This window comes from Thalassophryne amazonica, chromosome 7 (genome assembly GCF_902500255.1).
Source record: "Thalassophryne amazonica chromosome 7, fThaAma1.1, whole genome shotgun sequence".
In the NCBI taxonomy this organism is placed as follows: Eukaryota; Metazoa; Chordata; class Actinopteri; order Batrachoidiformes; family Batrachoididae; genus Thalassophryne; species Thalassophryne amazonica.
Window position 1 is genome coordinate 97,827,406 of NC_047109.1, and position 26,223 is coordinate 97,853,628.

At 39.8% G+C, this 26,223-nt stretch overlaps 1 protein-coding gene across 1 annotated transcript in view; it reads left to right on the forward strand.

The window, feature by feature from the left end:
• LOC117514639 (collagen alpha-1(XIV) chain-like) overlaps positions 1–26,223 on the forward strand; it is a 496,536-nt gene that overhangs the window by 436,340 nt on the left and 33,973 nt on the right. Inside the window, exons 40-42 of the mRNA XM_034175192.1 lie at positions 17,402–17,455; positions 22,580–22,633; positions 22,752–22,823. Of these exons, the coding sequence (XP_034031083.1) occupies positions 17,402–17,455; positions 22,580–22,633; positions 22,752–22,823 (180 nt within the window). The remainder of the gene's footprint in view (positions 1–17,401; positions 17,456–22,579; positions 22,634–22,751; positions 22,824–26,223) is intronic.

Consider the following 26,223-nt stretch of genomic DNA (forward strand, 5'->3'; position numbering starts at 1 on the left):
GTGGGAGGAGTCGTCCAGCCCCTCGTCGGAATTCCTTTGTCTGAGAAGTTGCTGAGAGACTGGCGCTTTGTTTGATCAAAACTTTTTCTAAACCTGTGAGACACATCGAAGTGGACACGGTTCAAAAAATTAAGCTGGTTTTCGGTGAAAATTTTAACGGCTGATGAGAGATTTTGAGGTGATACTGTCGCTTTAAGGACTTCCCACGGAGCGAGACGTCGTGCAGCGCTCTCAGGCGCCGTCGTCAGCCTGTTTCAAGCTGAAAACCTCCACATTTCAGGCTCTATTGATCCAGGACGTCGTGAGAGAACAGAGAAGTTTCAGAAGAAGTCGGTTTCAGCATTTTATCCGGATATTCCACTGTTAAAGGAGATTTTTTAATGAAAGACGTGCGGGCGGATTGCACCGTCGGCTCGCAGCCGCCGCGACGCTCCGCCACAGGAAAAACACCTCCGTTGGAAGCCTTAAGGACAAGTTGGAACATGTCCAGCTGTTAAACAATTTCTCATATACTCACTCCACTGAAATCAATCAATCAATCAATTTTTTTTTTATATAGCGCCAAATCACAACAAACAGTTGCCCCAAGGCGCTTTATATTGTAAGGCAAGGCCATACAATAATGATGTAAAACCCCAACGGTCAAAACGACCCCCTGTGAGCAAGCACTTGGCTACAGTGGGAAGGAAAAACTCCCTTTTAACAGGAAGAAACCTCCAGCAGAACCAGGCTCAGGGAGGGGCAGTCTTCTGCTGGGACTGGTTGGGGCTGAGGGAGAGAACCAGGAAAAAGACATGCTGTGGAGGGGAGCAGAGATCGATCACTAATGATTAAATGCAGAGTGGTGCATACAGAGCAAAAAGAGAAAGAAACAGTGCATCATGGGAACCCCCCAGCAGTCTACGTCTATAGCAGCATAACTAAGGGATGGTTCAGGGTCACCTGATCCAGCCCTAACTATAAGCTTTAGCAAAAAGGAAAGTTTTAAGCCTAATCTTAAAAGTAGAGAGGGTGTCTGTCTCCCTGATCTGAATTGGGAGCTGGTTCCACAGGAGAGGAGCCTGAAAGCTGAAGGCTCTGCCTCCCATTCTACTCTTACAAACCCTAGGAACTACAAGTAAGCCTGCAGTCTGAGAGCGAAGTGCTCTATTGGGGTGATATGGTACTACGAGGTCCCTAAGATAAGATGGGACCTGATTATTCAAAACCTTATAAGTAAGAAGAAGAATTTTAAATTCTATTCTAGAATTAACAGGAAGCCAATGAAGAGAGGCCAATATGGGTGAGATATGCTCTCTCCTTCTAGTCCCCGTCAGCACTCTAGCTGCAGCATTTTGAATTAACTGAAGGCTTTTTAGGGAACTTTTAGGACAACCTGATAATAATGAATTACAATAGTCCAGCCTAGAGGAAATAAATGCATGAATTAGTTTTTCAGCATCACTCTGAGACAAGACCTTTCTGATTTTAGAGATATTGCGTAAATGCAAAAAAGCAGTCCTACATATTTGTTTAATATGCGCTTTGAATGACATATCCTGATCAAAAATGACTCCAAGATTTCTCACAGTATTACTAGAGGTCAGGGTAATGCCATCCAGAGTAAGGATCTGGTTAGACACCATGTTTCTAAGATTTGTGGGGCCAAGAACAATAACTTCAGTTTTATCTGAGTTTAAAAGCAGGAAATTAGAGGTCATCCATGTCTTTATGTCTGTAAGACAATCCTGCAGTTTAGCTAATTGGTGTGTGTCCTCTGGCTTCATGGATAGATAAAGCTGGGTATCATCTGCGTAACAATGAAAATTTAAGCAATACCGTCTAATAATACTGCCTAAGGGAAGCATATATAAAGTGAATAAAATTGGTCCTAGCACAGAACCTTGTGGAACTCCATAATTAACTTTAGTCTGTGAAGAAGATTCCCCATTTACATGAACAAATTGTAATCTATTAGACAAATATGATTCAAACCACCGCAGCGCAGTGCCTTTAATACCTATGGCATGCTCTAATCTCTGTAATAAAATTTTATGGTCAACAGTATCAAAAGCAGCACTGAGGTCTAACAGAACAAGCACAGAGATGAGTCCACTGTCCGAGGCCATAAGAAGATCATTTGTAACCTTCACTAATGCTGTTTCTGTACTATGATGAATTCTAAAACCTGACTGAAACTCTTCAAATAGACCATTCCTCTGCAGATGATCAGTTAGCTGTTTTACAACTACCCTTTCAAGAATTTTTGAGAGAAAAGGAAGGTTGGAGATTGGCCTATAATTAGTTAAGATAGCTGGGTCAAGTGATGGCTTTTTAAGTAATGGTTTAATTACTGCCACCTTAAAAGCCTGTGGTACATAGCCAACTAACAAAGATAGATTGATCATATTTAAGATCGAAGCATTAAATAATGGTAGGGCTTCCTTGAGCAGCCTGGTAGGAATGGGGTCTAATAAACATGTTGATGGTTTGGATGAAGTAACTAATGAAAATAACTCAGACAGAACAATCGGAGAGAAAGAGTCTAACCAAATACCGGCATCACTGAAAGCAGCCAAAGATAACGATACGTCTTTGGGATGGTTATGAGTAATTTTTTCTCTAATAGTTAAAATTTTGTTAGCAAAGAAAGTCATGAACTCATTACTAGTTAAAGATAATGGAATACTCAGCTCAATAGAGCTCTGACTCTTTGTCAGCCTGGCTACAGTGCTGAAAAGAAACCTGGGGTTGTTCTTATTTTCTTCAATTAGTGATGAGTAGAAAGATGTCCTAGCTTTACGGAGGGCTTTTTTATAGAGCAACAGACTCTTTTTCCAGGCTAAGTGAAGATCTTCTAAATTAGTGAGACGCCATTTCCTCTCCAACTTACGGGTTATCTGCTTTAAGCTACGAGTTTGAGAGTTATACCATGGAGTCAGACACTTCTGATTTAAAGCTCTCTTTTTCAGAGGAGCTACAGCATCCAAAGTTGTCTTCAATGAGGATGTAAAACTATTGACGAGATACTCTATCTCCCTTACAGAGCCTAGGTAGCCACTCTGCACCGTGTTGCCACATGGCATTAGAGAACACAAAGAAGGAATCATATCCTTAAACCTAGTTACAGCGCTTTCTGAAAGACTTCTAGTGTAATGAAACTTATTCCCTACTGCTGGGTAGTCCATCAGAGTAAATGTAAATGTTATTAAAAAATGATCAGACAGAAGGGAGTTTTCAGGGAATACTGTTAAGTCTTCTATTTCCATACCATAAGTCAGAACAAGATCTAAGATATGATTAAAGTGGTGGGTGGACTCATTTACTTTTTGAGCAAAGCCAATAGAGTCTAATAATAGATTAAATGCAGTGTTGAGGCTGTCATTCTCAGCATCTGTGTGGATGTTAAAATCGCCCACTATAATTATCTTATCTGAGCTAAGCACTAAGTCAGACAAAAGGTCTGAAAATTCACAGAGAAACTCACAGTAACGACCAGGTGGACGATAGATAATAACAAATAAAACTGGTTTTTGGGACTTCCAATTTGGATGGACAAGACTAAGAGACAAGCTTTCAAATGAATTAAAGCTCTGTCTGGGTTTTTGATTAATTAATAAGCTGGAATGGAAGATTGCTGCTAATCCACCGCCCCGGCCCGTGCTACGAGCATTCTGACAGTTAGTGTGACTCGGGGGTGTTGACTCATTTAAACTAACATATTCATCCTGCTGTAACCAGGTTTCTGTTAGGCAGAATAAATCAATATGTTGATCAATTATTATATCATTTACCAACAGGGACTTAGAAGAGAGAGACCTAATGTTTAATAGACCACATTTAACTGTTTTAGTCTGTGGTGCAGTAGAAGGTGCTATATTATTTTTTCTTTTTGAATTTTTATGCTTAAATAGATTTTTGCTGGTTATTGGTAGTCTGGGAGCAGGCACCGTCTCTACGGGGATGGGGTAATGAGGGGATGGCAGGGGGAGAGAAGCTGCAGAGAGGTGTGTAAGACTACAACTCTGCTTCCTGGTCCCAACCCTGGATAGTCACTGGTTTGGAGGATTTAAGAAAATTAGCCAGATTTCTAGAAATGAGAGCTGCTCCATCCAAAGTGGGATGGATGCCGTCTCTCCTAACAAGACCAGGTTTTCCCCAGAAGCTTTGCCAATTATCTATGAAGCCCACCTCATTTTTTGGACACCACTCAGACAGCCAGCAATTCAAGGAGAACATGCGGCTAAACATGTCACTCCCGGTCTGATTGGGGAGGGGCCCAGAGAAAACTACAGAGTCCGACATTGTTTTTGCAAAGTTACACACCGATTTAATGTTAATTTTAGTGACCTCCGATTGGCGTAACCGAGTGTCATTACTGCCGACGTGAATTACAATCTTACCAAATTTACGCTTAGCCTTAACCAGCAGTTTCAAATTTCCTTCAATGTCGCCTGCTCTGGCCCCCGGAAGACAATTGACTATGGTTGCTGGTGTCGCTAACTTCACATTTCTCAAAACAGAGTCGCCAATAACCAGAGTTTGATCCTCGGCGGGTGTGTCGTCGAGTGGGGAAAAACGGTTAGAAATGTGAATGGGTTGGCGGTGTACACGGGGCTTCTGTTTAGGGCTACGCTTCCTCCTCACAGTCACCCAGTCGGCCTGCTTTCCCGGCTGCTCGGGATCTGCCAGGGGGGAACTAACGGCGGCTAAGCTACCTTGGTCCGCACCGACTACAGGGGCCTGGCTAGCTGTAGAATTTTCCACGGTGCGGAGCCGAGTCTCCAATTCGCCATCAAAAGCCGCCTGGATTTTACAAATGGCTATCAACACGGAGGTGTTTTTCCTGTGCCGCCACACCGCACCGGCTGCGTCCCGATGTGCGGACCCGTCCGCACGTCTTTCATTTAAAAAATCTCCTTTAACAGTGGAATATCCGGATAAAATGCTGAAACCGACTTCTTCTGAAACTTCTCTGTTCTCTCACGACGTCCTGGATCAGTAGAGCCTGAAACGTGGAGGTTTTCAGCTTGAAGCAGGCTGACGACGGCACCTGAGAGCGCTGCACGATGTCTCGCACCATGGGAAGTCCTTAAAGCGACAGTATCACCTCAAAATCTCTCATCAGCCGTTAAAATTTTCACCGAAAACCAGCTTAATTTTTCAAACCGTGTCCACTTCGATGTGTCTCACAGGTTTAGAAAAAATTTTGATCAAACAAAGCGCCAGTCTCTCAGCAACTTCTCAGACAAAGGAGTTCCGACGAGGGGCTGGACGACTCCTTCCACAAGGAGTGCTCACAGGCGAATGACGTCACCGACAGGCGTGGAAAAACTCACGCATGCGCACGAGGGTTCAAGCATGTCTAACGTAAAAACATATGAATGAAATCCATATAGTTTTTGAAAAAAATAAAAAGGACCTATACTTTATGGACAGCCCTCGTAGTATAGGTTCCCACTGTGATTTAGCAAAATTTAAAAAAGTTTGGTTCCTGCTTTCGTACATCCTAGTATATTTCCTCATCTATTCCTGTACTACACATTATTGCCTTTCACAATTGGACTCCTCTCTCTTTTTTTGACTGAACTGCACTGATTGGAAAAATAAATCATCTGTAACCTTATGATCTGTGTGCTTTTGGGTTCATTGTATACAAATCTTGGCCATTTCAGATGTACCTTCTGGCAAACTGTAGCTGAACTTTCAGGTCTTCTTTAATTCTCCTCTACGCCACTTCATCATGAAGCTTTATAACTGGTGACACAAAATGCAAAACATACACTATACAGTTTCTCCAATCAGGGGCATCGGACTGGGGGGGTAAAGGGTACTATGTACCCAGGGCCCAGAGCATGGGGGGAGCCCCACAAAAACTGGCATTAAATACATTTTTGTGTTGCATGTTATTAATGTCCATACAATTCATGTTGTAAAAGAATATAATTAGAATGAATGTATAAATGTTGCTAAACATAATTCTGCTCTAACAATAATATTGAAAGATCTCTGAGGGCCTTTCCACCCCTGCACAGTTGTACAATGGTTTAGTCCAGGCGCACAGGCAATACCCCCCCCCCACACACACACACCCCAAACGGGATCTGACAGAAAGAGGAGGTGTTTAGTAGAGCTGAAACAACTAATTGATTTAATCGATTATTAAAATAGTTGTCAACTAATTTAGTCATCAATTAGTTGTTAAATAACTTTGTTTTACCGCAAATGTTTCATTTCATCCATATAAATCAACCTTTTCTGCAGCGCGGCTTTGCTTTGAACCTTTAACCAATCGAAGCAGTGATTCGCAGATCGAAGCAGTGCTTTGATCTGGTGCTTTGTTGATTCAGTGCTTTATTTCACTTAATCTTAATTTTTCCCCACTAAAACCCCAAAGAGCATATGTCTGTGAGTAACATTTACCTTTTTATGTTAATCTGACCTGTTATGGTCTTCTGAAACAGTTGATAGATGTATTTTATACCTTAAAAACGGGACCGTTGCTAACGCGTTAGCATGTCTATGGCGTTTTCAATGTTGAAGTTAGCATTAAGCTGTTGCAGCTGTCAGCACATTTGTTTTCTGTATAATAATTCATGGCTCAGTGTTTGTTGTCGTAAAAGAGTCAAATGTATTACAAATTGTAATATTTTATTCATTTATTTTTATTTATATATCAATAATAATAGAAACAACAACAATAATAGTAATAATAACTAATAATGCCACGATACAGTTTTAGAGAAACGGACAAAAAGAATCTGATAAAACAAAACAGAAAAGATTAAACCAACTAACAATGAACATAAGTAAATATTCCCATGAACACCTAGTGACTCTTAAACCTCCACTTCATCCCTGTTTTATTAAGTTTAATGACAATTTGTTTCGGTCAAACCACATCTAAGCTGTGTTTTTACACAAGAAAAAAATAAAATGCAGTAAACTGCACATTTGTGTCTTTTTTCATGAAAATATCTTATTAAATATAACATATTACACTTAATTCAGGCCTTTAAAATACTTTCGTGGACTCTTGCTGTAATATGTTGTCAGTGGTTGAGATAGTTGCTGTAGGCATCTAAACTTGATGGAAATCTCTTTGTGGTGTGTTGGTGATGTATGTATGTGCAAAATAAAACAAAACACTACTCCAGGTATGTTTTTGACGAGAATATAACATAACTTTGTTACAAGGTCAAACGTTGATGTTGTGTGACAAAGGCCTTTTAATAATAACTCACTTAAAGAAATAATGGCAAAACTCACATGTAAGTTAAAAAAACCCCAAAATGATTAATCGAAAAAATAATCAACCGATGAACTGATTAGTAAAAGAATTGTTAGTTGCAGCCCTAGTGTTTAGGCTGAAATAAAATATGTCTTTCCTAAAAAATCAAAGTCTGGATTTCAAAAAAGAAGAGAAAAAAGGACAGGGAAAGAAAACTAAATGAGGGAAAGCAGCTGCTAACCAAATTCTTTGAAAAGAGAGGTGAGCTTGAAAGCTAGCTATATTGAGTTGGGGGGTCTGGGGGACCAAATTGCACCATTTTCTAGAAAAATGGTGCAATTTGGTGCATTCCCGTCTGTTAAAATGCACAGGAATGGTGCAATTTGGTGCATTCCTGTGCATTTTAACAGATGGGAATGCACCAAATTTCACCATTTTTCTCAAAGATGGTGCAGTTTGGTCTCCCAGACCCCCCAACTCAATATTGCTCCCCCAACTTAAAAAGGGTTCTAACTTCCAGGTGTGATCTAAGGTATACATGATTTAGACCTGGTTTGACTACGCATTAGAAGTTTGGTATTTGCGTTAATAAAAAAGAACATAACGGGGGGGTCCTTCAATATGGCTAGTACCTAGGGCCCAGAATTTGGTGCTACGCCCCTGTCTCCAATCACAGCCACAGACGCCTGTAACTTCTTCTGTGTTGTCTGGGTGTCTTGGTGGCTTTCCTCACTCTTCTCCTTCTTACACAGTCACTCAGTTTTTGAGAACTGTCTACTCCACACAGATTTACCATAGAGTGTCATACTGTTTGTATTTCTTTATAACTGATGTAAATAAAGTCCAAGACATATTCAGTGACTTGGAAATGTTCATGTATCCATCCCCTGACTTGTCTGAAGAAAACTGGCAATAAAACAGATTATTTACAGGTATTATACTAAAGCGTTCTATTACTTATGCAACCCATCATCTTGTCTTTTATATTTTTAATGTTTTTATATCAAGTTGTAGAGATTTGAGTTTGAGTTTAAGGAAGATAATTTTAGAAATTTTTATATTGAGAAGCCTGATTTACTTTTTGTATTTGAAATGGCATAGACAAATTAAAATCTGTGAAATACCAAGGGGCTGAATACGAGGTCTATTAGAAAAGTATTCAACCTTATTATTTTTTTCAAAAACCATATGGATTTGAATCACGTGTGATTGCGTCAGACAAGCTTGAACCCTCGTGCGCATGCGTGAGTTTTTCCACGCCTGTCGGTTGCGTCATTTGCCTGTGAGCAGGCTTTGAGTGAGGAGTGGTCCACCCCCTCGGCGGATTTTCATTGACAGGAAATGGCGGAATGATTTGGGCTTTTTTTCCATCAAAATTTTTTCAGAAACTGTTAGAGACTGGCAGTTGGAAACCATTAGAAAAATTTATCTGGCTTTCAGTGAAAATGTTACGGGCTTGTTAGAGAATAAGGACTGTTACTGTCGCTTTAAGGACGGCCCCCAGCGGCTGTGGGGCGCGCCGCGCTCCGAAGCCGCCATCAACAGGCTGAACGACCATTTCATTTCTAAACGGATGGCTGTCTGGCTCCGTGACCATCGTGTGCCATTTCTCTGGTTATCACAAGAGCTGGACATCAACCATTTTCCGGCAGATTTCAGTTTTAACAAGAGATTTTGTCATGGAAAGCCGAGCGGAGGCTTCGCGCGTCACGACCGATTTGCTGATGGAGCGAGACAAAGGAACACCTCCATTTTGGTCTGACAGGACGGCTTTGAGATGGCGTTCAGACAGCTGTTGGTGGTTTTTCCATTGAGTGATTATCCGAGAAATTGTGGATGTGCCTGGACATGCCAGAACATGTCCCGTGAGGCTTCATCATGGCGTTGCTGTGCGCCATGCAGCACCGCCACGACGCACGAAGCCTCCGCTCCTCTTTCCATGACAAAAACTCCTGTAACAGTGGAATGTGCCGTTCATTTCCAAACTGGACGCTGTGTTTTATCCGGGACGTCGTCTGACTAGCACAGGAATTGTGAAAAGACGTGGACATCAGCACTTTTTCGGCACATTGAGACAGACGTGTGGAGGAGTTCTGATGAAAAAAGCCCAAATCATTCCACCATTTCCTGACAATGAAAATCCGCCGAGGGGGTGGACCACTCCTTACTCAAAGCCTGCTCACAAGGCGAATGATGCAACCGACAGGCGTGGAAAAACTCACGCATGCGGACGAGGGTTCAAGCTTGTCTGACGCAATCACACGTGATTCAAATCCATATGGTTTTTGAAAAAAATAATAAGGTCGGATACTTTTCTAATAGACCTCGTACTTTTACAAGGCTACTGTATCCAGAGAACCTGTTTCCTGATGTGACAAAAATATGTTCTGGGCCTTTTTGATCTCCATGTTGATAGAAGGATCAAAGCCTACTGAGTCTGGTCCACTTGAGGTTTCTTCCTGTGGAGTTTTTCCTTGCCGTCATTGCCAAAGTACTTTCTCATGGTGTGGGTAACTTTACTCTTTGTGTATTGCAGCTTGAGATAACGTCTGCTCTAAATGGATGTTATACAAATCAGTTGAATTAAATATACATGGGGGTGAGTGTTGTTTGCAGATGAGCATTAAAGTCTAATGCATCAAAGCAAAACTTGGCATCTGTTCATTCAGTCCTTTGGCTTTTTAGCTCAAATTATTTCTTAAGGTGTGTCTTCAAGGCAGAGGTGTGACAGGGATGCATGTGCATGTGTTTGTGTGCTTCTATGCATTAAAGAATCGTATTCAATAATGAGTGCTGCTTTTTCTCTTTAGAATATATGTCTAGTTGAGGTGTGTACAGAAAAAAAGTTCTTGTGAAACTAACAGGGCAGATATTACAGACGATGTCTTGGGAGAATGCTCATGCACTAAACAATAGTGCACCATTAATCATAGCACTGCTGTCCTCTGCGACCCCTTCCTGTAATTTGTCGACCCTTTAACAGTGTTAACTGTCCTGTTTTACGAGCTCTCCACTAATACTGAAGTGCAGAGATAAATCACTTCAACACTTAATCCATGACTGTGTGTTGGAACGAGCTGTGTGCACTGACCTGCAGAGAGGTGGATGAAGTGGAAATGGGGCAGGAGACGCAACAGCGGGGTGTCCGGCTCTTAAAAAGACTGTTCTATATCTGCAAGGTTACAGACTGTGTGTGTGTGTCTCTCTCTCTCAAAGTAAAAACACACAATTGAAGGGATTTTATTAATATTTTCCTATTGATCACTATTTCCAAAGGAATACACACACACACACACACACACACAAATACTAGCTTGTTGCCCATGGAGATTCTTGGGCTCTAGATTGGGTCGTGTTTACAAAAATAGGTTGCTGACATTTTTTCAAGGGTGGTAATAAACTGTGCAAAGTTTCTATAATGAATTGGAATGGCATGTGAGTCCAGAAGGGTTTTAGTACCTTAGACCAACAATTTTTAGAAGAACTCAGCCCTTTTATTTCCTGTTAATTATGTATTTTTTTAAGTTAATTTACCATCTTAATGTATTTATAAATTCATAAGGTTCTTGTTATCACATACTCACTATTATTATTATCATTATTATTTTAATTTTTGTTACTTCTATTTTGTCATTTGATTTTAAATGGACTACAATGGGAATATGTTTTCACTTTCTTTTGTCATCCATGTATTTTTAACGTATATAGAATTATATTATGTACTTACATTGAACTTACTAAATAAAACCACACACTCACACCTTTCATGTAAAGACGATTTACTGCCCCCTGCTGGAATGGCGTGTGAGACAAGAATGTAGTTAGCAATGTCCATTGTTCAGTGTTGTTAGTTAATATCTGTAATTTGTCCAAAAATATTAGTCCTATCAACTTTCCATTTTGGCACCATTAAGCACACCAAACCGCAAATGTCAGCTCTTCCCAGTGTGTCCGTGATTAAACTTATACACGCACGCACGCACACACACACACACACACACATGAATGCACACAGAGCTTTTTGTCTTTTCTGTATTCTGCCACAAGCAGGTGCTTTTAATTTTACACTAAACATTCCAATCAGGGACCCGATGATGGTAGCAAGTGCTTTTAACAATTATTTTATAGATAGTATAAATGAAATCTCAAACCTTTTTAAACCACTCACGATTTTGCTTCAATCATTAAAGGAGGATCAGCTGGTTTTTCAGTTGCAAACGATAGAGTCTGTGGTAGCAAAGATTATTGCAGCACTCAAAAACTCCAAAGCGAAAGATGTCAACAACATTGACACCAGCTTCTTAAAGGCTCACTCCGATGTCTTCGTGCAACCCATCATGTTTTTAGTTAATCAGTCAATTACACAAAAGAAATTTCCATCATCCTGGAAGGAGGCTAATGTGACACCGATCCACAAATCTGGACCTAAATCACAGGCTGCCAACTATCGGCCAAAAGTCGCTGAAAAATGGATAGCGAATCAGCTAATTGAACATCTTAACAAAAGCCACATGTCACTACATGGAATGCAATTTGGGTTTCGAGCTAACCACAGCACAGAGACTGCAAATTGCTTTTTTATTGAAAAGATTAAACATCTACTAGATAACAACCCCTGTGTAGGAGCCATATTTTTAGACTTAAAGAAAGCATTTGACACAGTTAACCATCAACCTCTCTTAGCAAAACTTTCACATTTTAATTTTTCAGAGGATACTATTCAACGGTTTCAATCTTACCTCTCGAATTGAAAGCAGTGTGTCGTTGTGGATGGTGCCACATCCTCTTATCTCTCTAGTTATGTTGGTCTTCCACAAGGCTCAATATTAGCCCTTCTATTATTCTCTCTGTATATAAATGATCTCCCCGATGTGTGCTCTGAACTAAATATGCAAATGTATGCAGATGATGCAGTAATCTTTACCCAGTGACAAAATATCTGTAGACCTCACAAATGCACTATGTAAAATACACAAATGGCTACATAAAAATTGTCTTCTGTTGAACACCAAAAAAAACTGTATGTATGATGTTCACCAAAAGACCAGTTAAGCTAGCCAGATCCCATGTTTTCTTGGAAGGGGAAGAACTGGCTCTTGTGAATCAATTCAAATATCTTGGAGTGGTATTACACCCAAATCTTACATTCAAAAAACATATCAAAAAGGTAACTAACACTGTAAAATTCAATCTGTCTAATTTTAAACAGATAAGACCGTTTATTACAATAGATGCGGCCAGATCTTACTTACACTACATGATCTTGTCACATATAGAGTATTGCATTACAACATGGTCCTTTGCAGGAACAAATGTACCAGTTGAACAACTGTACAAAAAAGTCGTAAAAATATTGGACAAAAAAAAAACACAGATTTCTCATCATTGTCTAATCTTAGAAAAATATAAACTTTTAAGTTTTGAGAATTTCATGCTATTTAAAATGTGTTGTGCTGTGTACAGGTCACTACACAATTTGGCCCCACCTCCTCTGAGGAACTATATTAACAGGAAAAGTAACAATGAAATTAACACCAGATCCTCCGCTAGGGGTGAATGCGAGATCAAATTTAGAAAAACTGCCTTTGCTCAAAATGTACTATCTATTATGGGCAGTAGCACATGGAATACTCTGCCAGTAGTGCAGCAGATAACTGAAACAATCCTTCACATGGCGATACAAGCATCAGATTTGGCATGAACGTTCTTCATAAAGCAGTGTTTGAGAAAAAAGTGCTGGCCACGTGAAAATCCAATATGATGGCCAGGTAGGGGTCAATGAAGAATGACACAGGAGTCAAAATTTAAAAATGCTACAATCATATTGAAAGCTATACCAGATTATGTGTCTGATCACAAAGATTCCAAAAAGGTATAGTTTGGACTATCTATGACTGAATGTTATGGAGTTATGGGGTAAAAACAGCAAGAATGGTAAGAAAGGTCAGTTTCAGTTTGCACAGGAGTCAAAAGTTAAAGTTGCTCCAATTTTGGTAGAAAGTGGTACAAATTATTGCTTGAACTAAAAGGATTAATAAATGGAATAGTTTTGATTGTGTTGAATACTTTGTTTGCAGAGTAAATGTCAAACAATGGTGACGTACATTGGATTCTATGGCATATGACGTATGTTACTCTGTAACGTGAAAACTAAGCATGACACATGGTGCAAACTATTCCTTTTTAAACCCCTATATTTATGATCAGACAAACAATGTGTTATACTTTTCAATATGATTGGAGCATTTTTAAATTTTGACCCCTGTGTAATTCTTCATTGGCCCCTACCTGGCCACCATATTGGATTTTCAAGTGGCCAGCACTTTTTTCTCAAACACTGATTTATGAAGAACATTCATGCCAAATCTGATGCTTGTATCACCAAATGAACAATTCTGGCCAAAAGTCATACTTATCTGCTCCACTACAACGACAATCAGGTTCAGCCCCACATTTGCTTTATTCAAGACACAGCTTAAAATATGGCTGAAAGATCTGGCATATTTTATATTTATATATTACATTATTGTGTGCCCTATATATATATATATATATATATATATATATATATATATATATATATATATATATATATATATATATATATATATATATATATAGTGTGTGTGTGTGTGTGTGTGTGTGTGTGTACACTGAAAAAAGAGAGTGTTTGAACCAATTTAAAAAGTGCTACAATTTGTCAAAACCTGAATGAATTAAGTTGTTTGAACTTAAGTTTGTAAGTTAGAGTTGATTTAACTGTAGTGTGACTGGAAGCAGCTTCAACACCTGGTAGATGTGACAAATCACTCTACCAGTGCATTCTCCCAGAATGGGTCTTTCTTTACATTCTTCCACTTTTGTGTCACTTGCATGATAGAAACTTAATAAACCCTGTTGTTTGTAAAATAAACAAGGTCCATTTATTTATCAAAAAAATCATTCTAACAGTTTCTCTTGAGAGTTGTTAAAGTTTACTTGCCTCTCAGAAATCGTTGAGTGTGCTCTCCTTTGCAAATATGTAAAATATCCTAGACCTTCTTGGTGATCCATAAAAGAACCGCATTATAAGTCGCAGGAAGATGGTGTGTCAGATGTTCCCCTATAGAGCTCTTCTCTTCCACCCTTCTCAACCATCCATCCTGTCTGACCAAAGTGTGCACCTTGTTGTCCTCAGAAGTGCTTCCCTTGTCATTTAGATGAGGGTAAACTACAGAGTCATGACCTGAGGTGTTGCTCCCTGTGCTCAGCCATGTGTTGGTGCAGTAGTTATTTTGTGGCTTCAGTAGAGGGGTCTGAACACTCCTCACTGCAATGAACAGCATAAACACCATTACTCTTCTTGTGATGTGCAGGCTAATCCTCAGGGTTTACGAAAATCTGTTGCAGTGTGTTGATGAATTTGAGGGAAAACAGGTATGCATGCTGTGTTTTCCAAAGATTCTCTTCAGCTCCTCAGAAACTGAAGCCACATACAGGATAAGGACATGTTTTTTCTCTGGTTTTGAACTGATTTATGTATTCTTGCTTTGTTGACGGTTGATACGGTTGATATTCAAATCGAATCAAATCAATTTTATTTATATAGTGCCAAATCACAACAAACAGTTGCCCCAAGGCGCTTTATATTGTAAGGCAACAGCCATACAATAATTACAGAAAAACCCCAACGGTCAAAACGACCCCCTGTGAGCAAGCACTTGGCGACAGTGGGAAGGAAAAACTCCCTTTTAACAGGAAGAAACCTCCAGCAGAACCAGGCTCAGGGAGGGGCAGTCTTCTGCTGGGACTGGTTGGGGCTGAGGGGAGAGAATCAGGAAAAGACATGCTGTGGAAGAGAGCAGAGATCAATCACTAATGATTAAATGCAGAGTGGTGCATACAGAGCAAAAAGAGAAAGAAACACTCAGTGCATCATGGGAACCCCCCAGCAGTCTAAGTCTATAGCAGCATAACTAAGGGATGGTCAGGGTCACCTGATCCAGTCCTAACTATAAGCTTTAGCAAAAAGGAAAGTTTTAAGCCTAATCTTAAAAGTAGGGAGGGTGTCTGTCTCCCTGATCTGAATTGGGAGCTGGTTCCAGAGGAGAGGAGCCTGAAAGCTGAAGGCTCTGCCTCCCATTCTACTCTTACAAACCCTAGGAACTACAAGTAAGCCTGCAGTCTGAGAGCGAAGCGCTCTATTGGGTACAGTAATATTTTAAATTATAGTATTTGACGTACAGATGCTGATGCAAAGTACTTTGAAACGTATAACCTGCACCTGAAAGTGCTATAGTTATTAATGTAGTTGCTGTTAAATGATTTTGGGAAAGAAAGTCAAGGTCAAACACAGTCCATATTTCCTATAATGCAGGAGGTAGAAAGTGAGGAACTTCTTAAAAGAAGTTATGATAACCAGTTCTCTGGTTTAGCAATGCATCATTTCTCCTCACTGCATGCTGGAAATGAATCAAACTAAACAACTAACAAGTTTTTTTGATCAACAATTGCTTGTGTGCATAATAACTTCTCCTGTGCTTACTTGATTGTTACCAAACTTTGTATGTATATTACGTAGTCCAATTTCAATAACACTGTTGATTTTGGAGCTATAGGTCCAAGGTAAGCTACCAGTAGGTACCATGGGTTGAGAGGTAATATACGAGGTCTGTTAGAAAAGTATCTGCCCTTTTTATTTTTTTGAAAAAAACTGATGGATTTGAATCATGTGTGCTTGCATGAGCCAACCTTGAACCTTCGTGCACATGCGTGATTTTTTTCACACCTGTCGGTTGCGTCATTTGCTTGTAAGCAGCCTTTGTGTGAGGATGGGTGTCGTCTCTCGTTGTTTTTTCTTTGCAAGGAAATGGTGGAACGACTGGAGCAGCGCGACTGCATCAAATTTTGCCACAAACTGGCCGACAGCCAGGTGGAAACCATTCAGATTATTCAGACAGCTTTCAGTGATGATCCTCTGGGCATCACACAGATTAAGGAGCAGTACAACCGGTTTAAAGACGTCCACACAACGGTGGTGAGCGAGCCACGCTCCGGTTGGCATCAACACGCTGAAACGACCGGATCATTTCCAAAGTGAACGCTGTGGTGATGTGGGACCATCGTGTGATTATCCAAGAAATTGCGGAAGAGGTGGACATCAGCACTTTTTCGGCACATTCCACTGTGAAAGAAGATTTTGCCATGAAAAGAGTGGCGGCGAAATTCATCGGCACGAAGCTGATGGCGCAGCAACAGCGCCTCCGTGATGAAGTCTCACAGGACATGCCCTGACATGTCCAGCTTGTCCACAATTTCTCGGATAGTCACACGACTGAAAAGCCACCGAAAGCCGTCTGAATCTTCCGAATTGTTGATGAGCTGGGCATGTCCCAACATGTCCTGTGAGACTTCAACACGAAGGCACTGTTGCTGCGCCATCAGCTTCGTGCTGATGAATTTTGCTGCAACTCTTTTCATGGCAAAATCGTCTGTCACAGTGGAATGTGCCGAAAAAGTACTGATGTCCACCTCTTCCGCAATTTCTCGGATAGTCACGCGACGGTCCCACATCACCACAGCGTTCACTTTGGAAATGATCCGGTCATTTCAGCGTGTTGATGCCGATCGGAGCGCGGCGCGTGCTCCACCGTTGTGTGGACGTCTCTAAACCGGTTGTACCGCTCCTTAATCTGTGTGATGCCCATAGGATCATCACCGAAAGCTGTCTGAATAATCTAAATGGTTTCCACCTGGCTGTCGCCCAGTTTCTGGCAAAATTTGATGCAGTTGCGCTGCTCCAGTCGTTCCGCCATTTCCTTGCAAAGAAAAAACGACAAGAGACTACACCCATCCTCACACAAAGGCTGCTTGCAAGCAAATGATGCAACCGACAGGCGTGAAAAAAATCACGCATGCGCACGAAGGTTCAAGGTTTGCTCATGCAAGCACACGTGATTCAAATCCATCAGGTTTTTGAAAAAAAATAAAAAGGTCGGATACTTTTCTAACAGACCTTGTACTCAATCTGCAATGTCTATTTCCAGAATTATTTTTGGAAACAGCAATTCCATTTTCTTGACCATCACCTGAAGTTCACATAAGAGTTTTAATTACTGCATTTTATATCTTCATTAAATGTCCAATGACCTGCTACAGTGTATGTACAGTTACTGATGGGACAGCGAGTTAAAGTGTTTGTATTTTGTTTAGGGTGTTCCTGGAAGCCCCGGCTCACCTGGCAGAGGCGGCCCCCCAGGAGCACGGGTAAGATTTATTCTACATCATTGCTGTTAAGTGGCACACTGTGTTATAGTGGTTATTTGTGACATACTTTCAAATAGAGAAGCATTGTCATTCTGATACACATACAATAAAATGTTTCACTGTTTGAATTACAGTGAGATGTACAAAAAATATGTTTACACTCTGCTGAAGGGGGTTTTGAAAAATGATAGGTACTATTATTATTCAGCCTGTAGAGATAAAAATCAAACACAAAGAATACCTAAAAAAAAAAAGTAAAGGGAAACAAATTGTTGTTCATAATCTAGTATGTGATGTTTGGTAGATGTTGCTGCAGTTATTTATTTTTCATTAACTATAACCTCCTTTCAGTGACATATACAGAACTTTTCACAATTTTCAGATATTGCATATTACATTGCAAATCACTGAAGAGAAGAACATATTTGAAAGTTAGACTGCATATGGTATAACATGGCAAGCACACAAATTTAATACAAAAGAAGGTGTAGAAAAGACAAAACATGGAAAAATGTTCTAAACTTAATGAGTACGCATTGATTTCTCAAAAAATTACTTGATTGCTGGTGCTTTAAAGGTCCTATAAACAATTTAATGCCACTAGATTTCGCACCAAAGTACCAGGAACTCAGATCTAAACAGCTTGCCTTTGGCCATTCCTTGTCCCCTCCCTCCTCCACTTTAACCAGACGGAACATTTTAAGTTGGAGCCCACTGTGTGAGTGGAGAAAATGCAGCTGCACGTGTGTTGGTAGAGACAGCTTGCTGCAGGCTCAGTGCACTTCTGGATCCAAACACGGAAAGAATCTCTCACAAATATCAGGAGTTGAAGAGAAAGTGTCCGCCGTCTGTTTACTGTGCTGCCGTGAGCCCACTGAACTGAGCACTGTGCTTGAAGTGTGAGCTGGAAAATCTACAGATCCAAAAAATAATGCGTATTCCCCACGTTTTCCGAGCTTCTGCTCTGCAGGAACACTGATCTGAATGATTTTGGATCAGTGGGTTGGACTAATAATTTGGCCCATAAATTATTAGAAAAAAATATGTTTTGTGTAGCATACAACAAAAGCAGCAAATTGTAAAAGGTGTAATGACTTTTTGTGATAAGTAACTTAAATGATGAACTGAATGTCAAAATCTCTATGACCAATGACTTTTTGACAGATTATTTCAGGATTATATGCCAAAGATTTACAAATCTGTGAAAATATTTGTCCTACTTTTAAGAGTGTTTTACCACTTAGTGAACATCCCACTGTGTGCCTGTCCTTACAGGGCTATTTCCAAAATGTTGACCGTGTGGTTCTATTTCTGATCATAAAACCATACATGTTGTCCCTGCTTGTAGAAAACAGCATAGAATGACCAACTTTACAACATGACGAGATCCCATTCAGAAAGGTTCTGTGATACCAGATGTCTGTCAGTGAAACCGTTGCTGGAATCAGGCCTTACATGACCCAGCTGAGCTGTAAATATCAAAACAGAACCACAGCCAGAGCGTAATGTGTCTGAAAACAGAAACAGGCACTTTCATCCAAAAGCATAATATGATAACAGGGGGTTTAGTCCTGGCCTCGCTTTTGGCAAGGTGAGAGACATTTCACATAATCCATTTGTGGTCTCTGTGCTGGCTACCTGCTTTCCAGATGCTCTTCCCCCACAGTGGCAGTTTTCAGACGGAGCCGCACGTAGTTGTCGGGCTCATCACGTGCTTTCCTTTAAGGCACTCCCAAATGTGCCACATACGTTTGCAGTTCGTGAACTTTCCAAAGGCTTAGAAAGCATGAAGTGACACTGTTTTGGTTTATCGTATTAAATTCTGTAAGCTGCTTTCCATCAGGATTGTTCAGGATGTACCCACTGCTCCACTAGTCCTGCTGGGATAAGCTTTAGTCTCTCATGCCTAAGTAGGATAAACATTTCAGAAAATCAATACAACTGTATCTGAACTAAAACAGTAAAAAAAAAAAAAAAAAGAAGTTTTGATGCTTTGAACCACTTGACAGTCTGACGGTTTTAATGTTGAGATGAAGAAAAGTGAGTTACAGTTTACTGAATCCAGACATTTATATGTAGGAGATGCAACCTATTCACTATCATGTACGTATGCGGATACTGTTGTAAATAGGGACAAGCGCAGTTTCTATGAAGCAGGAACTATAGTCTCTTATGGGAAAAACAGCAGTTTAGGTGCATTTGTTTGTGAGGAAATTTTTACTGACCTCAAGTGTGATCTCTGCAGAATCAATGGATACCCTAATTTCAGAACTGAGTGAGGAATCGGAGTGTATGGGTTTGTGATTGACCTGAATCAAGACTAACATCCTAGTTCACATTGCTTTTCTGGACTTTGCTTCTACTTTGCAGAAGAATGAAGGTCCAAGTCATCTGGGTTCTGGAGCTTCTTAGGTTACTGTAAGGTTGTGAAACGTAGATGCTAATCAGGTGCCTAAGGTGACAGCTGAACATCTTCAGAGCTCTCAAGTTGAGATACACTCCAGGAGTTATTTTCCACCGAATCTTGTCTTGCAGGTCACAGCAGTGAAATGTTGGAAAATGTCATGCATTAGCATGAGAGCATGACATGTTGAGTCCCAAGTTGAATGCGTGAGATCTGACAAGACCGCTTTAAAGCGTGAGTCCCCCTCCAAATGTGTGAGACTTGAGAGCTCTGCGTCTTTGGTACTCGGCCACTGGAATGACTTTGTGCCAAATAAATGATTACTTACATAGATTCAGATGAGGAGTATCACTGGCTTTGCGAGGGATCATTAGTAGGGACATTTTGGCCATTTGGCCAATGTTGAGGATCCCAATGGCTGGAAAAGGCCAAGGGAACACCTATGTTTCACCTGGCTGTAGCAGATAGATGGTTACCTTTGAGAAGTAGAGATTGGACCAGTTGTTTGTCTGCGTCATTGCCATCCAGGACCTCAAGCAATTCCATAGTGTGATGGATGCAGTGACATGTGACAACAGTGTTGCTTTCAGGCCTTACATGAACATTCCCTTTGCACAGCTGATTATATCCATATTTCATAAAGATGTGACAAATATTTCATCCATTTTAGACTTGAAAGTATTGTAATAAAAACATGCTCCAATGGATCTTTTGTATTGTATTATTGATTTACTTTCCATATCATACAGCAAGCGGAATTAGCTGCAGTGTCACACATGGATGTTTCCACCCCCCCACACACACCCATTCAGATGCATTGAAAGCATTCATGAAGAAATGTATTGAATGCTGATCTCAGTCAAAGGCAACAGCAATTCCTGCTTGTGCTGTTCATTTGACAGTGATGGAGATAATAGATTATAACTAATTGCAGTACTATAAATATAAACAGAATTTGAAAATGAATCTTCATTTACTTGGTTGTGATGCGTTGAGCTGTTTATACATATTAGCCATTAGTTTGTATCGTCTGTTGTGTACCAAAATAGAGTCGTAGAGACGTTCACCAGGCTGTATATATGATCCCAAATCTAAGTGGGTATAATGTCATTGAAATGTATATAAACAGCCAAACCCCTTCTTGGCAAAGAAAAGTGAACATGAAGAATCCAGTCTTAAGAGGTTATGAAGAGAGAACACTGTGTTTGGCGGTGTGGACATGCACAAAAATATGAATTTGATTTCATTTAATTTCTCCGCATGTGCACAGAAGGTCAGGTCATAGACCTGTGGCTGCATGGTTTCTAAAACATTACAGCACTGATACATTTTCATGAGCCAGACTCCTTTGTCAGAGTTTAAGAATGATTATCATGTCGCAGAGTATATGTGTGTAATGTTACCATTAACCCCTTATTTTTTTTTTTTTTTCCTTTATTTACCCAGGTAAAAAACTCATTGAGATTGACATCTCTTTTCCAAGAGTGACCTGGCCAAGACAGCAGCCTTAATGCCTGAATTTATATAGCTGTATATAAAAAAAAATGTTTTGTGTGTGTTTTTGCCTTTAAGTAGATGGTAAATAATGTTGAGATTATTAATTTCACTTTTGCACAAAAAATAAATAGTAATTTTGGTATTTTGGTAATAATTTATGTTATAATGTTATAATAATAATACTGGTATGTTGCAAATATGCGACAACAGGCATACTGGTCAATTTGGTATGTTGCATATTTGAGTCAAATATTGTAGCATATATGCGACAATAGGCTAAATTGTGTCCCACTACATCAGCAGCACAGTCAGTGTATTGTTAAAGAGGCTTTTAGGGGACGTTTTCTGCTCAGTTGGAAGAATTTCAGAGATAAAAGTGTATGACAAGATTCAGAGGAACTGAAATTCCAGAGTTCCATCTGTGGGGATGGCAGAATGAGTATAGTGTCTGACACTAGTGGGACATTTGTTCATTTTTAGCTACGAAACTACACCTAAATAAAGTGTGACCAGTACAGAGTATGAACTGAGAAATCACCAACTAAATTGTACACCAGTGTTGCCACAGTTACTTTGAAAAGTTACTTTAAAGATAGCGTACTCAGCAAAGTAACTAATAGTTACTGAGTAATTAGTACTGAGTAACTATTAGTTACTCAGTCCTACATTAAGACCTACATTGGATTTACTTCATCATCTTCTGTTCATTGAGAAGACACTCTTATACTGTATAACTGTCCCTGGCTTTAATGTGCTTCGAAAAGGAAAGCTACAGGTTCTTACTGATGCCTTAACTTAAATATAGGCAAAGAGGGCACATTAAGAGATAATGGAGGAGTCAGGTCAGTCATACTTGATGCACCATGAGACATATTAAATGCACAATGTATAAACCCACTATATTTGTGCTGAAAGTTAAAAAAAAAAAAAAAGAAAAGAAAAATCTGACAAAAATGTTTGATTAGAGGTCAAGGTTAAAAGTATGATCTTTGACCATCTTAAGAAATACACAACTGAGCCCCCTCCCCCCCCAACAACCTGTGTAATACCACATGCATGCTCGCTGTATAACTGTGCACAGATTAAGTCAGTTTAGTCTGAAGAATTACCACAAAATTCTCAGGCAATTTAGAATGAGACTGTACAAATTAAAGACCAACCTACAATTAGGAACACACACTTCATATTTAAGAGTGAGTGTACTTTCCCTTCATCTGTCATAGGGGCTACCGGGCAATATTGGACCACAGGGTCGAGCAGGACCTCCTGGACCCATTGTAAGGTTCTCAATGTTCTATGCATCATCTCTTTGATAGATCTTCATGCCAAAATAGCTTTTTCTTTCTTTCTCATTGGCTGGCTGCTTATCTTTCTGTCACTTTGTCTTTCTGTCAGGGCGCTCCAGGAGCACCAGGAGCTCTAGGACCAAGTGGGACACCAGGGCCCCAAGGAGATCAAGGACGTCCTGTAAGTAAATATTATAATATTGGCATTGTGAAAAGCTCATTGTTCAGTTCAGAAATATTTGCAGAAGCAAGTCTGCTGTGACAAGAGAACAAGATGAATATGTTACGTTGCTGCAAAGATGATTTTAAGATAATCAGATGAAATTCAGAGATCCAAGGAAAATATTTTCTCTTACCTTCTTGACTTTGATTCAGACTTTGTTCTCGTGGCTGAGATGAATTTCAATAAACAACCTTCACACAAAGTTTTGTAATTTGTAATGAATGTTTGTCTTACTATGGTCCAGTGCTTCCTAAGTGGAGTACAAACCCCCTGATGATGGCATTGTGGCAGAGCTAATGAGGAACCACTGCTATGGGTACCAACAACTGTTTAAAAGTGTGAAGCCTGACAAAAAGTGCCTGTGACTCATGTTGTAACAACTACAAAGATGGCTTTGATGTTTGCTATCAAGGCGATGATGACAGGTTGTCGAGATTGATTTTGACACAAAAAAGCATATGAAGTAAAAGGTGGGTATATGTTTTGACAGTGAAGATAAAAACCAAGTGATATTCATGAAGCAAACATCCATCATATTGAGAATAGGATGAATCGTCTCTCTTTTGGGGGTTTCTCTGCACTTTTGTGTGAGGTGTGGGTTTTTTTGTGAGTGTGACATTTTGGGCACACTGTAATGTTTTTCAGATGTTCACATCACATGCAAAGTGGTTTCTTCAGTAAACATCACCTTGGCCTGCTTGTTATTCTGGGGTCCTTGGTATGATTCAAGATCTGAGATGGTGTTTTGTGTGTTGGTTGAAGGAGCCTGGTTTTTGTGTATTTTCTGGCCTCCAAAGGGGAGTGTGATAGTAAAGGTTTGGTAGCCACGCCACTCTGGGCTTTCACTCAACTGTGACAGAATCTTGTAGTGTTATCTGTGAAATACAATACGATACGCAGTGGTGGGTACGGTTCCGCTAACCAGTAATTATCAAAGCTAATGTTGTCATTATCCGATTAGCTTTTCAGATAACTTTGAAAACCATCAGCGGACTAATTATCTTCCGATAAATTTTGGTCCGATAAATTTTAAACCGCTACCATATTTTTACAGGCGTGGTGAACAAAGCTTAACAGTTACAAACATTTATAAAGTCTATAATCAGTTTTATTATATGGTATGGGATTTTGCCAACTTCTGATTGGCCCATTCGCCACTTTCTGAGCTGTACCATATGCCGAGTTGACAGCTGGTGGAGCCGAGTAGACCGCGCGAGTGAAACGAGTACACCTCGTGTGCAGCGTAGCGCTAGCTAATCGAGCAACGCCTTCTATCGATAACAACCAATCAGATAATGCGATACACTACCTACTTTGGCTGTCTGTTTGTTGACAAGATGGCAGAAGACAGGTTTGCGTCTGTTAGTGACGCTGACTTAAAACAAATTTTACACAAAAAAGATGCAAAGAACACCCGTAGAAATACACAGTCAGCAGCCATCCTGTTTCACAAGTACATCACTGAAAAGGGACATGTGCCCAACTTTGAAAATTATGACAGACGGATGCTTGACGGAGTACTCGGTCAATTTTACTCGGAAGCTAGACAGGCGAATGGCGAACTTTATAAGAAAACAAGCCTGATGACTCTTCATCACGGACTTAACAGGCATCTCCAGTCGATCGATGGGATGTCAGTTGGTGCAGTAAGACAGTAATAATAAAGAGTTGAAACTTGAGATTGATTTTTCAGTTTTAGTATGTTTGACAAGCTCCCAATTTTTGTGTTTACCATATAATAAAGCAGTTATAGACTTTTGATTTCGGTGTACCCGTGATTATGCGGACCTGGTCAGGATGGGGTTCGGGAACGACAAGAGAAATGCATTTGAGACGCTCTGATCAGGCTCCACACGGACAACAGCATTAAACTCTTTGTATATTGTGCCTAAAACTCTTGTGAATATATTCTCTGGATTTATAGACATTATTATTGTGTTTATTTTATGTAACAATGCCAGAAGAATCTCAGGTTGCTTCTCCATTATTTGCAATTGAAATCACTGCAATCGATTCCTGTTTGCTCTTTAGAGTCCTGCTTATGTCAAACACTGTCTGTCATCTTTGTTCCAGAGTAATATATATAAGATGTCTGAAATTCAGTTTGCGTTTATTAAATTCCATGCATCTTAAACGTAACAGACACGGATTATCTGGAATTTTGCTTTGGCACGTTTTCACAGTCTCTACTGCCATCTACTGGCCAGTAGTGTTCATGGCAGTATGAGCATCTGGACGCCAGTAGATGGCAGTGTTCTATTTATTTTGACCCCGGTTATATCAGACGGTTGTCAAATCACAACTTGACTTATTGGCTTTTTGCAAATGCCTTTTTTTCCAAATAAAAAAAGGCATATTTTACAAAAGTACATTTATATGTAAATACCAACATACACACCTCACATTAACGTGTTGGTTTTTACATAGAATGAATGAGTTAACCAATCAGCGTCAGCGGGGGCTCATTTACCCATAATCCCTTTGGCATCTGTCTGTGTTTGTTACAAAATTTCAGAATTAGTGCAGTATTTAAAATTGAAAGATATGTGTTATATTTTAACTTTGTACAAATGACAGAATTGGCATTAATGGAGTTCTTCTATCCGGAATAGTTGATTTAAAATCAAAACCATAACTCAAAACTGCTTTATTTTCTAAGACCTCTGCCTCACTGCCACAGTTGTATTCTGTCAAGGAATAATGGTTTGGTGCGTGCATGCACGAGCTTAGCTCCTCTCAATTGCTTCACTGCTGCAAAATATGCAGTGAGCAGGGTGTACAATGACAGAAGTGCCGACTCATTGTTTGGGTCTGTGGTCACCTTTGATGTGATCGTGGTATTAAAACTTAAAATCAGCTTGTTAGTAGTTGTAAGTGTATTGGAAGCAATACTTTTTTTTTATTCAATGTTTTACCAGGTAAGTCAATTGAGAACACTTTCTCATTTACAATGATGACCTGGTCAAGAGGCAGCACAACGACAGAAGAGAAAAACAGAGATTCACAGTCCCCACATACATCAGTGAAAAACATACAGTAAAACAACTGGAAAAACAACAACAATGAAACAGAAAATGTTAAGAATTAAGATATACATTATTAAAAACATATGCAATGGTCCTGTAAAATATTACAAATTGAATTTTTAAAAATAGATAGAGGTAAAAACAATACTGAAAGTTATCGGTTAGCTGTAGCTTCCGATAAATTTTTGGGTGGTTTATTGGTTTAGCTTTATAAAAGATCATTTTTCATTTAGCTGATTAGCTGTTATCAAAGCTAACTTTTTGGTTAGCTGTGCCCACCACTGATGATACGATACAATACACTTTATTGTCCCTTCTGGGAAATTTGTCTT